The sequence below is a fragment of the Gopherus flavomarginatus genome, chromosome 2, assembly GCF_025201925.1.
Source record: "Gopherus flavomarginatus isolate rGopFla2 chromosome 2, rGopFla2.mat.asm, whole genome shotgun sequence".
Taxonomy (NCBI): Eukaryota; Metazoa; Chordata; order Testudines; family Testudinidae; genus Gopherus; species Gopherus flavomarginatus.
In genome coordinates this window covers 176,580,637-176,593,618 of record NC_066618.1, presented here as the reverse complement: position 1 = coordinate 176,593,618, position 12,982 = coordinate 176,580,637, and the positions used below count along the sequence as shown (strand labels likewise).

Below are 12,982 nucleotides of genomic sequence, written 5' to 3'. Positions count from 1 at the left end.
GAAAGAAACAACTACTGTTGTCCCCTCCTGGGCAGAGACAACTTGTTGCCGATCGCGGTGGAACCAGGCACTGGGAGCCGCTCGGCCCAGGGCGTTTGTTTTGGCATTTGGAAGTGGCTTTCTCCGCGGCGAGTACTGGTGTGGAGTGCGGCGCTTTTGCTGGTGCCTTTTACCGGCCAAAGAAGAGGAGGCTTTTTTCCACCCCCTCCGTTTGTGCGAGGCCGGGGGGGTGACTGATCGCCGGCTGGACCTCGGTCTGGAGGGGCTGGGGGGGGAGGGAGGGAGGGAAAGTTGTTTGGTCCGGCGGGGAGGGTGGGGGAAACTGACGGGAGGACATGCAGGCTCGCTACTCGGTGTCCAGTCCCAACTCGCTGGGAGTCGTGCCTTACCTCGGCGGGGAGCAGAGCTACTACCGGGCCGCTGCGGGAGGGGGCTACACCGCCATGCCGGCCCCTATGAGCATGTACTCGCACCCGGCCCACGAGCAGTACCCGGCCGGCATGGCGAGAGCCTACGGCCCTTACACCCCGCAGCCGCAGCCCAAGGATATGGTGAAGCCCCCCTACAGCTACATCGCCCTCATCACCATGGCCATCCAGAACGCGCCGGACAAGAAGATCACCCTGAACGGGATCTACCAGTTCATCATGGAGCGCTTCCCCTTCTACCGGGACAACAAGCAGGGCTGGCAGAACAGCATCCGCCACAACCTCTCGCTCAACGAGTGCTTCGTCAAGGTGCCCCGGGACGACAAGAAGCCGGGCAAGGGCAGCTACTGGACGCTGGACCCGGACTCCTACAACATGTTCGAGAACGGCAGCTTCCTGCGGCGGAGGCGGCGCTTCAAGAAGAAAGACGCCGTCAAGGACAAGGAGGAGAAGGACCGGCTGCACCTCAAGGAGCAGCCCCAGCCCCGGCAGCACCCGCAGGCCGAGCAGGAGGGCGGCGGGGCTGGGGGCGCGGCGGGGAGCGGGGCGGGCCCGCAGCAGCCGCCGCCGGTCCGCATCCAGGACATTAAGACCGAGAACGGCACCGCGTCCCCCCCGCAGGCCGGCTCGCCTCCCGGCGGGGGAGCGGCCGCCCTCAGCAGCGCCGTGCCCAAGATCGAGAGCCCGGACAGCAGCAGCAGCCTGTCCAGCGGCAGCAGCCCCCGCAGCAGCCTCCCCTCCAGCCGCTCGCTCAGCCTGGAGGCGCCCGATCCGCAGCACCAGCCGCACCACAGCCAAGGCTTCAGCGTGGACAACATCATGACCTCGCTGCGGGGCTCGCCCCAGGGCGCCAGCGACCTCGGCTCCAGCCTCCTCGCCGCCTCCTCCGCCTCCTCCTCGGCCACCTCGGTCCGCACCGGCATCCCCCCCGCGGTGGCCCTCGGCAGCTACTCCCCGGGCCAGGGCTCCCTCTACAGCTCGCCCTGCAGCCAGGGCCCCAACCCAGGCAGCGGGGCCGCGGCCGGGGGCACCTACCACTGCAACATGCAAGCCATGAGCCTGTACGCCGCGGCCGCCGCCGCAGGGGGAGGCGAGCGGGGCGGCCACCTGGGCAGCAGCGCGGCCAGCCCGGTGGAAGACCCCCTACCCGACTACACCCTGCCCAGCAGCAGCAGCGCCTCCTCGCTGAGCCACGGCAGCTTGAGCACGGCGGCCGGCCACCAGGAGGGGCACCACGCCGCGCACCAGGGGCGCCTGGCCTCCTGGTACCTGAACCAAGCCACGGCGGCGGGAGACCTGGGCCACTTGGCCAGCGCCGCCGGCTACCCCGGCCAGCAGCAGAACTTCCACGCGGTGCGGGAGATGTTCGAGTCCCAGCGGCTGGGCTTGAATAACTCGCCGGTGAACGGGAATAGCAGCAGCTGTCAGATGGCCTTTCCCTCCGGCCAGTCTCTCTACCGCACCTCGGGGGCCTTCGTGTATGACTGCAGCAAGTTCTGACCCACAGCAGGCCCCCACCCCATCCCGAACAACACAGCAACGAGGCCAGCCTTCAAGCAAGGACTAGATCGTTTCTTTACCAAACCAAGCCGCCTCCTGCAAGCAGCAAGCCCCGAGCGAACTCTCACGTAGTTTGTACAGAGACAGCCCCAAAAACAAATATAAATAAAAACTAAGTCATGCCTTGGTGTGTTAAAAGGACAGTGTTACTCCAAATAACACGTAAGTTTTTTATGGCTTTTGAGAAATACTCTCCCCCCCTCCCCCGTCTCATAAGGTATTATTGTGCCCTGTGTTTAAAAGAGGCTAAAAATATGCAGTATAGATTACAAGCTCCTCCCCCCCTCCCCCGAAGGACTTGTTTGAAAATGTAAATTGCGACATAGTAATTTATTTTTAATTTGTAGTTGGATGTTGTGGACCAAACGCCAGAAAGTGTTTTCCCCCCGAAAACGGACATTACAATTGCCTGAAACGTTGATATTTTTTTCATTACATATAAAAAGGGAAACTGTATTAATCTTATTCTATCGATTTTTTTCTTGAAAAATATTCTGAGGTATTGCATTGTTTGTTTATTAATAAATTACCATTCAATTGGAATACCTGACACGTCTGGATACTTTCATACATTTTTTTTAAATCAAAGACTTCATGGCTAACGTTGGCGATGGAACAACTCGTTCCCCTCCGCACAAATCCCAGCGACCGCTTAGAAACTGCCAGCTCGGCCTTTTTCACTCTCTTCTGCAATATGTTCCACTTAGTCAGCTTGCTTTATCCGCTAGGAAAAAAAAATACTTTCCCATGGCAGATGTCACTTGGCAAATACACGAACACGTTTTCTTAGCACTGATTAGACAGGACCTGGGAAATATTTGACCATACATAATAGTATTACAATATTCTATATTTAATATATGCCTCTATTATAGAGATCTTAAATACTGTCTCCTATATATGCAATTTTCCCTCTGGGTAGTGTGTGTGTGTGTGTATGTATACACACACACACACACTTGTATCTAATCGACATAGTACAGATTTTATATAGGAGACATTCTATAATATCTCTAAATGTAATGAAAGAATATAAAAGATCTGTGCTCTATAGAATTAATATATATACACACACACACACTAAACAGGTTATGTAATATACATTTTAAAAGTACATTTGTAATCCTTTTATAAAATTAAGCCGTTATTTAAAAAAAAAGAATCCCTTCCCTTCCCTGCTAACCTCAGCCCAAAGCTTTGCCTCTTTTTCTTTTTCTTTATACAAAGAACGTTGCAGATTTGTTGGAAATCACTAGCTGCTCTTCTGAAAAAAATGATGTTAGGAGGACTTTGTATGGGAGAGTTGTTCTTACTTATTTTTTTCTTTCCGACCCACCATTTCTTTCTTTCTTAATTCAGAAGAAAATACCAGGGTAGATGACTATTCCAGAGGGTGATGCCTTGTCAGATAAAGAATCTCGCCTTCTGGACAATTTACAATTAGATCTTAGGGGCAATCAGGATCACCTTCTCCCTTTGTAAATAACTAAGAAAATGTAATAAATTCATTAGCTTAGAATGAGCCGCCCTGTCAGTCAGACTTTGGAAGACGATTATTTGATTACAGATATTTAGGGCCTAAAGTTTGCTTTAGATAATACAGTTTCCTATCAGCCGTTCTTATCTAAAGGCAACACTTAGCAGTAATTGCCGTTGCATTGTTAAAGATTACACTGTAAATAAACACAAGGTAATTTCAGTAAAATCTTTTTATGTGGCTTCTGGATCGCCTCTCCAAAGCAATAATATAAAATTCAGAAAATGTTATATACAGCTCGGATAAACGGTTCGGGTTTTTTTTCGCATAAAAGTGGTTTGGAATATATTGAATATAGCCTCCGGCACGCTTATCCTCCCCCCCATCCTTTACTGGCTCTAAACAGCTATTGTGTATATATTTACCCAATCTAGTTTAGTCGATAAAGATGAAATTGAGATAAAAAGGTTTTGTTTGTTGTAAAGCAAAGCCACAATCTAATCTGTTTGCCATTTATTTTTCCCCATCAGAAGCGATACAAAATGTTGCACAGCAAAATTCCTAGGCTTGTTAACTTTATGACTGAGAAAGTGACGCTTACTAATTTTTAGATGGGAGTAGCTTGATGTTTAAGCACCCCAAGGCTTTAAACAGGTGCGGATTATTTCGTGACATAAATATTTTTATATTTGTAGCCTAGGCTGACCAGAATGAGATCAGTCCTTGGAGGAAGAGATTCTTTGACTTACTTAGAAACGGAGGGATATTTCTACTCTAGCTTTTCAGCTCTTTCTGTTTTAAAAACAGATCAGAAGCATGGCGGCGGCAGCAAAACTGTGTTTACCGTGGAGCTGTCTGTATGGTAATTTCTTTGACTTTTTCCATTTAATTAAGTTAATTATAGACTGTAGCGAGATAATTGTCCGTGCCATTTGTCTGTTAGACTCTGTTGCTTGTGATTGCTGTTGTTTTAGTTGGTTAAAACTAGGTTCCAAAGTCTTGCGTTGTTGTCTCAGCGGTCTGCAAAAATAAAATGTTAAGGGGGGAATACATAGCACAGCAAACCAGTGTTAGCTTTGATTGTTTAATCACCCGTTGGTTTGCGAGCGGGGTTAGTCGGAGCGGGAGTTTGAACAAGCGTAGGATAATTATTCCTACTGTCAAAGCAGCCCAGGGGCTCTAACAGAGACGACCCGCTTGCCCCATGAGTGGCTAAGCACCAGCGCCTGGTGAACAGAACTGTGCCTATGTCTCTCACTGTCTCTCTGAAAACTGGCGTTGCTGACTTCTGTGAGATGAGCCTGCCTGATCCGAGCTGTTGTTATTAACCATTTACTCGTCAATTGCCGCCTTCTTTTGTTGTGAAGACACACGTGGGCTGAGTAGCACAGCCACAAGTGGAGAAATCAGAGACATTTCAGTCTTCACGCCTCACAGATAGTTGGCCTTTGCCTTGCGTTCCTAGCAGCCCCCCTTCGTTTAAACAGGAAAAAAAAAAACAAAAAACAGGAGCTGATGTTTCAGACGTTTATTCTGTGCTGCTTCTTTGGGCTGCGTGACCTGGTTGTGTATTAGATGGTAGCAAATGAAAACATCTCAGTCAGTTATCGGGTATTTCCATTGATTTGTGTGTGCCGGCGCGCAGTTGTAATAAATACAAGGCGCTGGCGGTGTTGCTACAACGCTAAGGCAAATGGCTCTCCCTCATTTCGTTTAGGAAGGAAGAGGTGCATTTGCTAGCCACACACTTTTTGTAAAGCGCAGTAAATGAGAATGTAAATAATATTAGTGGATGCTTAGAGTCTCCGTGGTAGACAGTGACTCAGAGCAAATTGGCAAAGGTTACCTCCATAGACAGCTAGGTAATATAATTAGATGCTCTCCTACTGTTGATCAGCTGTTCTGATACAGCTTTCAACCTAACATTTAGAATAACGATGGGAGGGAGGCAGGGAAGTAAAAAGTTGCTTTTGGCCTGTGCTACGTTGCTGCTGGTAAAGGCTAAAAGGCTCGGAGACGATTGGGAATCTTTGTTAGGAAAGTTTCTGGATTCTGGCAAATGTTGACAGAGGTTCTTCTTTGCAGTTTGCTGCGTTTCCCTCCTTGTAGGCAAACATCTTGCCTTTAGGACATAAACTTCCAGCAGTTCAGAGAGGGAGCCCAGCTCAGAACAAGCGATCACCCTTGACGTTCATTCAACCAATAATAGATTATTTCCCTTCCCCCCACCCCGTGAGAAATAGGAAAAGCAAACCATACATTCTTATTATACACGATAACCACCCAGTAGCGATGGGTCTGACACAAGCTCGAGTAGAGATGAGTATCAAACCCTGTAATGAATTTGGGAGGAACTGGATCCAATGAAGCAGATGAAAGATGCATCTATGAACCCCTTGCAGCTGTGGTGTTATCCTTCAAACAGAGTGGGCCATATTCTGCACTGACATACATCCTGGGTACCTGCATTAACTTCAGTGGGGTTGAGTAGGTAAATGGTTAGCTCAATGTCCGTGTCAGTATTTTTAAGTTAAAACTAAATTTGAAACCACTCTTAACTACTTGCTTTTCTCTCGGGGAAAAATTGTTCTTGTTTTTTGACCCGAGATAATATTGTATTTTAGCTGATTAACTATGATTATTTCCTAATCCATCAGTTAAACGAAACCAAAATTAATTTTAAATTCCATGAAATAGAAAGGGAAAATGCTCCTTTCCTAGATAATTTCCCTCTCATCTTAAAAAAAAAAAGTTTGTATATTTTTCACATAGAGAAATGGCGTATTTAAATAATTTAAAAGCCTTGTTGAACATATTTACATGTATTTACCCACACATGCCAGGTAAGAGTAAAACTAAACTGGAGGGTATATTTTTGTTCAGGATGCAATATATTTGTTAACATTATCTCAAGGCTTTACTGAATACTCACAAAGTTCAGAAAATGTTTCAAAGGAAGTTTGAGAATATTTTTTTCCATACGTGGACTTCAGCGTCATAATCTTCGCGTGTTATTAGTAACCCTTGTGGTTCACATCTTATTCAAATCCTTTTTTGCTCCAGCAACAATCTCTCTTTTCCTTTGTTCTCTCTTCCCTTCCTCCCCCCCCCCCGCCCCAAATGCTAAAGCTGAATTAAGCGAACATTCTGTCTATGGAAAGCCACCTCAAGACTTCAATTATTTCGTGTGTTTCAAGTTACACGTTCTAACCTGGGCTCATATTTTGTGGCTAATATTTTTAACGTAACCAGTTACTTAGCATTAGGCTATAGGAAACAGTGTATTGTTCCGGATAACACCTGGACGCTAGTTATGCATTGAATAAGACAGCATATGTGCCATATGTAGGTGTGAGTGAGAACGTGTTTACATGACTGTTAGAAATACTTGCTCCCATGGCAGTGTATTGAGTCACAGCGTGCCCTCCAGGTTTATCCAGATTTCATTGATTTTTTTTTTAGAAGGAGGAACTTCTCATTTAAAATTTCCCCATTGTTTTACTTGGTTCAGTTTTGTTCTCTTTAAGGTTCGTTACTGTTCAGTCCAATGCCGGGTTCTTAACTTCTTATTTTTAAGCCGACTTCATTAATAAAATAAGTGGGTCAATTAAATTTTGCGATTCTTGGTAGGTGCTTGAAGCATATGTTTGTGTGTGTGTGAGTGACAGAGATGGCACTAGGATATGGCTTTATCAGGGCGGGCGCGTGAAACCAGCTGACCAAGAGCTTTGTATATATGAAAAAACCTAAGGCGACCGCTCACCTTTTTCCTGGCTGAAGTAACAGCTGTAGTGGAATAGGACCATTTTCTGTGCTGTCCCAGAATCTTCCTCGATCATTTATCTGTCGCTATTCGAAATAGCCTCTCCCTCTCGCCGCTCACACCAGCTGTCTGTGTGTTTGCAGAGGCTGGAGCTCAGGAGTGTTTTAATGTGCTGGCAAATACGCACACAGGTAGCGCGGTGATGGGATGAATTTTGTCCCTCCAGCTTTAATTCTAATCCGGCTCATAAAGCCATTCTCTCCTTTCCAAAGTCATAAACAAACGTCGCGTTAGGTCGCGATTGATGATGTCTCGTGCCGTAAAAGCCGGCCAGGCCAGGAAGGAATAAAATTCAATCAGAGCTGCGGCATCATTTTTCAGGGGGATGGAAAGACAGAAAGGGAGAGGGAGGTCAAGGGAGAGGATGTCACCATTTCACAACACACCGGAGGAGAGAAGAGTTAATGAGCTATTGTTTTTATCAAGTGGAGTCTAATTTAATCAAACAATCGCTAGATGAGTGGGGGAGGGGTGGAAGACTAGGCCTGCCAGTTCTAAAATCCCAGCTCTTCGGGTATTAGCAGCTCTGAGCCCAGTCTTATCCATCTTTACTCCGGTGGGTCCTTTATTCAGTGGGGGCTAAAAGGGTGAGGAACCGTGTGGTAGGAGCTTGCAACTCTCTAGTATAAGAAAGTCTGGCTGTGTTAGAAGTGTATTAATTGCATGTTCCTGGGGAAAATAAGTCTTAATGAACCAAAGCGTGATGATTTGTGGGGTTAGAAGACTGGATGGGAGCTTATCAGGGATCGTGAAGAACAGTTCAGTGATTGATATAAAGGAGAAAAATAATGTTATAATTTGTTTTTAAATGGCCCACTGGACAAAACAAAACCCTCCACAAATCATGTGAATGTTAAGATTTCTTGGCTTGCTGGTGAAGACACTGCTCTGTTTTTGTTTTCTTTAAAACAAAAGAAAACTTCCACTCCCTCCCACCCTTGTTTTCCTTTAACTATTAACATAATTTTGTATGAGCTGTCCTGGTTTTAGCATGGGTGAGTTGTGCTAGGTTCCGATTTTATATTTGCTCGATCCATTTGACAAAGGCCGTTTGAGCTGCTGGGCCCAGTTTTCTATCAGTGTCATGCCAGTGTAAACGGAAAGCAGAATTCAGCGCAACCGATTAGAAATAATGGGATTGGGGTGGGGGGGCTAGCTGAGGGAGACGTTTAAGGGGATATACTGCACAGCCTATGAAAAATCAGTAGAGGACTAACAAACGAGCGGACGGCCAACTTATGGGTTGGTTGGGGTCTTTTTGTTTGTTTGTTTGTTTGTTTTAAAGAAAGATTGAAACGACAAACGTTAGCAAAGCGATTAGGAGTGTATAATTGAAGAAAATGGACCATATGCGCCTCACTGAAACAAAAAGCCGTGCGCGAAGCATTCTTTCTTTTGTTACATTTATTTCCAGACATTCTATTAGTTGCTAGGAGGAGACCTTCTGTTCTGTATTATATATATTATATATAATGTGTTCACTTGATTTTTTCCCTCTGACTGACTTTAAATTTGCTGGCATATTGAGCATATTATGGGAGACTGAGGGCAACTGGAATTCTAAACGCCTGTATAGCGTGCTCGGGTGAGTGCTTACGCACCGATGCCTATGCACATACGTCCAGGCTCTGGGTATGTCTCCCACAGCTTTATCCCAGCGTGGTGGGAGTGAGACACTGCCATTCCAGCCCAGGGAGTCTAGTTCCAATGCCTGCTTTATTAACTGTAACAATGACTACAACAATTAGTTTGTTCCTGCCAGAAAGGCGAGATCTCCCGCTCACTTTCCTCTGGACTGAAAGCGGGTTAACGATGTCCGACACAGTTATTGCTGCTGAGACAAGACCCGCGTTTCCCTGTTCCGTGGGCGGCCCGCACGCCGGTTTAAAGCTTCCTAGAGCTGCAGCTGGTCTGCAATGCTGCAGAGAAAAAAACAGCCCAGGCAGGCCGGGGCACACGCTCAATGCGTAGCCCTGTCTCTGAACTCCTGCTCATCGCTGCGGGGATCTCCTTGTGCAGCGGCCCTCTCTGGATTTTCCTATATCCTGACTAGTGTTTTCCCCGGAGAGTAGTGGGGAGAGCAGGAAGAAAATAGTGCGTGTTTACTCTCTGTGGTCTTCCCAAATCAGACGTGAGGGCTCTCTATTTTGCAACTTGTCTTTAGTTTTGTGCAAAAGAACAAATGCATGTCTCAGCCACTTCTGCCTGCAAAGGCCACAGCTTATAGGTCGCCGGCTGGATGGGAATTGGGTGGTCGGCAATTTTTTTGCCCCCTAAATAAACACAGCTTGAAGCGACTTGGGTGGGCAGAAGGGAACAATTTGTGAGCCAGGGAGCGAGATCTGGGCAGGCAGTTGGCCCCAGACTTACCTGCTGGAGACTTTCACCTGACCTTTAGCTGTCAAGGGGCTGCTCAATATATTACCCCGAGTTCAGCTCAACTTTCTTTAGACTGATTTCAGCAACAATTTGAAAAAAAAAAAAGACAGAATCCCTTCCCCCTTTACCTCTGGGGAAAGAAAGCAGGAAAACCAACACATTTAGAGCCATTAACTCTGAAAATAGCTGCATTTCCTGGAGTATAAAAGAAATTCAAATTATTGCACTCATGATTGTGTCCAGGATATTATTACACGTATTATATATGAATATACAGGGCATATCACTAAAAGTGCATGTCTGTAAAAACACAAGCATTGGATTTAAAACAAATACCAAAGCAATCCCTCCACCTCCCTAAGCTTCTTGGAATTGATTTAGTTGCCAGAACATCTACACAGAGTATATTTTTTTAAAAATAAATATTTGAAATAAGGAAAGAATGTTTTTTTTCATAGCACGATAATGTAAAAATACTGATATCGTCCAAAGCAGAAGATAATTGTTTAAATAATGGTGATGCCTGCAAGATTGCCCAGTACTGAGTTTAGGTTTTGATGTAAGTTCTGCTAGAGCTTTTCCTGAGTAGATGAAACAGGGCTGCAGCTGCAGGATAGTGGAGGGACATTCCCCCCACCCCCTTCTTCTGAATAGTGTTGTTAGTTTATGAAATGGAAACACTAGTAACACAGGACTGTAGTGCAGGATAACAGCCACCGGGATAGAAAAAAGCAAGTGCCCTATTATTTTTTAGTAAAGCACTGACCACAGTTTTCCTCGCAACATATAATTATTAAAATACTCGCCACCAACAATTCTAAAACATTGCCCCTATAATGGAAATTTATATTTTTTTCAAATTTCAAAAATATACAACTTTCTCCCAAGGGCCGCCTACCTCCCAAGTAACCAGCGGAGGGAAGTGACACTATTTAATTAGAAAGCTTGCAAGCAGATATAGCTCTTTAGGCTGCCTCTCCCTCCCCTCTAGTTTTCTTTCCTTCTCTTCCACACCCCCCCCCCCAAATAATTGGGAGGTAGCTGTTGATGTTTTTCTTAGAGGACAAAACGTTGGAGCGTTGCCTGTTGTAATGATCTTTTCTGGGTTTGTTGTGTCTGGAGACAATGCTCCGCCAATGAAATGTCAGAGGTGAAGGGGGGGGGTCACATGGAGGCAGTAAGCTCAGCCCTTCACCTAGGGGGCCAGTAGTTGTGATGCTGCCGAAGGGCTGTAGTAAACGTGCCGAGGACCAGGGATCTTTCCTTCACTGCCTTAAGCCTATGGCACCCAGAGGTGGGTGGTGGGGAATCGCCAGTTTTCTAGGCCCCCGCAGACGCAGTGACAAGCCAAAAGGATGAGCCAGAACCTGCTCCTGTCTCCACCAGAAAAGCGTCCTCTTTATTTTCACGGGAACACGAGGGGACTCTAAGGTTGAGTGGTTTGTTTTTTTTTTTTTAAACCTCACACTTCAAAAAATCGATCCGTCTCACCCTTCAGTCATGGCTGCCTTCAGCATCGTTTCTAATCACCTATTAGTTTCGCGGGGGGGTTGGGCGGCAGTTGTGTGTGTGCCCACCGGAGTATCACATATCCTTTAGCTGATAGGGTAAATCCTCTTTGAGGGTTGCAATGCAGGGAAGTTATTTATTTATTTTTTTAAAGGAAAGCTCAGCAGAACTCCATACCCCTCGGCTCTGGCTCCTCTAACCTTATAACACTAACTTTTTTTTTCTGAACAACAGTACCAAGAAAAGGAATTTTGAGAGACGTTTGTGTGTCATGATCGCTGCTGGGCCCAGATTCTGATCTGATCACTCAGCTGGCAATCAGAGATCAGAACTAGGCCCTGTACTATCTTCCAGAGATGAAAGGGGCTTGTGAGCTTGTGCTGAGCTCTCATGCTTTATCAGGTGCAAATGTTTACATGTCGCCAAAAAAGGTCCAGCTGGGCATTGTTATATTTTAATTTTCATCTCACAGTTAGGTCTCATTAGCTACTGTCTGTACCTTGGCTGTGTGCAGTGGTAGGGATCGCCCAAAGAGTAACGCGCTCTGAAAGAAATTTTTTTATAGTGATAAAGAGAAACTTGGAAAGAGCGGAAGGAGAGGCGAGGCGCTCAGTGAGTAGAGAGGAGCAGCAGCAACTGTGAAAATACACTTTAGTCCTTCTGCACAGCGCAACACACAGAGCCTGTAGCGGGGTTCACTAATTAAGACACACGCATTTTCAAACGTTCAGCTGGGGGTTGAGTTATTGCTGCAAGACTTCCACTCTCATCCGCAGTCTTGCGCTGACAAGCTGTAAAGAGAGGAGCAGAGAATGGCCTAGAGATACATTAACTGGTAATAAGTCTTGTTTTTATTCACTAGACTTTAACAAGTACAACCGTAGACAACAGAACAAAGCCGCAGAGCCGTGTTACAGCTAATGCTTTCATTACACTCTGATTTTCTTGCATTTCTGATTCCCACCCCCAACCTACTGTTAATGGGGGAGGGATGCCAGAGAGAGAGAGAGACTTTTCTGACCCAGCCCGAAGAAAGTGTCGCAAAGTATGTCACTTTTTAAAAATTGCAGCCCCCATATTTTTATAATGATGCGCCCAAGTCAACTGGCAAACCTAGGAAGCCTTGAGTTCCTATATTTTGGTGTAGTGTAGCAATATAGTAATGTATGTCCGCCAACATACTGTGACGAAGTTACAGTGAAGCGTGGAGCAGATGCCCTAAGCTATTGACTGCGCCTTGCCTCTGTATCTCGGAATTAGGCAACTGAACGCAATTTGTCCTTCCAGCTGTGAGATTTCAACCGACTTGCGGATCTTTTTCGAAACAGAGCGGCTGGTCCTATTTTAAGGTCAGGTGTTGCGTTCCTTATGCAGGCAAACTCCCGTAGGCTCGGCAGGACATGGCTTCTAGTGGGGAATACAGAATCGGGCCCGCACTGCAGCAGGAGCTCCCTTGTCACTGCTCATCGGTTTGCAAAGGACAGAGGCTGGGATGAAGGTTTGGAGTAGTTTCCTTTTCTAAACTCGGTTTGCTTTTTATTTCTGCTACTCGTGACCACCCAATAATTGAAGCAAATGGGAGTCTTGGCTGAGCACAGACTGCACGGGCAGGTTCAAAAGTGTGGTGAATTAACATCTGCAGTTACCGTTGCCCTTTTTAATTAACGAGGATTTTTTATTTTTTACAATTTATATTTACAACGCCAATGGGACAAAACCATGCAGCTATGTATACACACATTCTTACAGGGTAAAGTGTGTTTATATATTCGTGTACATCAAATGCACTACATGTCAAACCCGTGT

The 12,982-nt window shown here is 46.1% G+C and overlaps 1 protein-coding gene across 1 annotated transcript; it reads left to right on the top strand.

The window, feature by feature from the left end:
* Positions 1-335: 335 nt before the first annotated feature.
* Positions 336-12,607, top strand: FOXC1 (forkhead box C1). The gene is made up of 2 exons (XM_050940053.1): positions 336-2,150; positions 12,551-12,607. Exon 1 carries the CDS (start codon positions 336-338, stop codon positions 1,926-1,928), a length of 1,593 nt encoding a protein of 530 aa, XP_050796010.1. The 3' UTR covers positions 1,929-2,150; positions 12,551-12,607.
* The last annotated feature ends 375 nt before the right edge of the window (positions 12,608-12,982 follow it).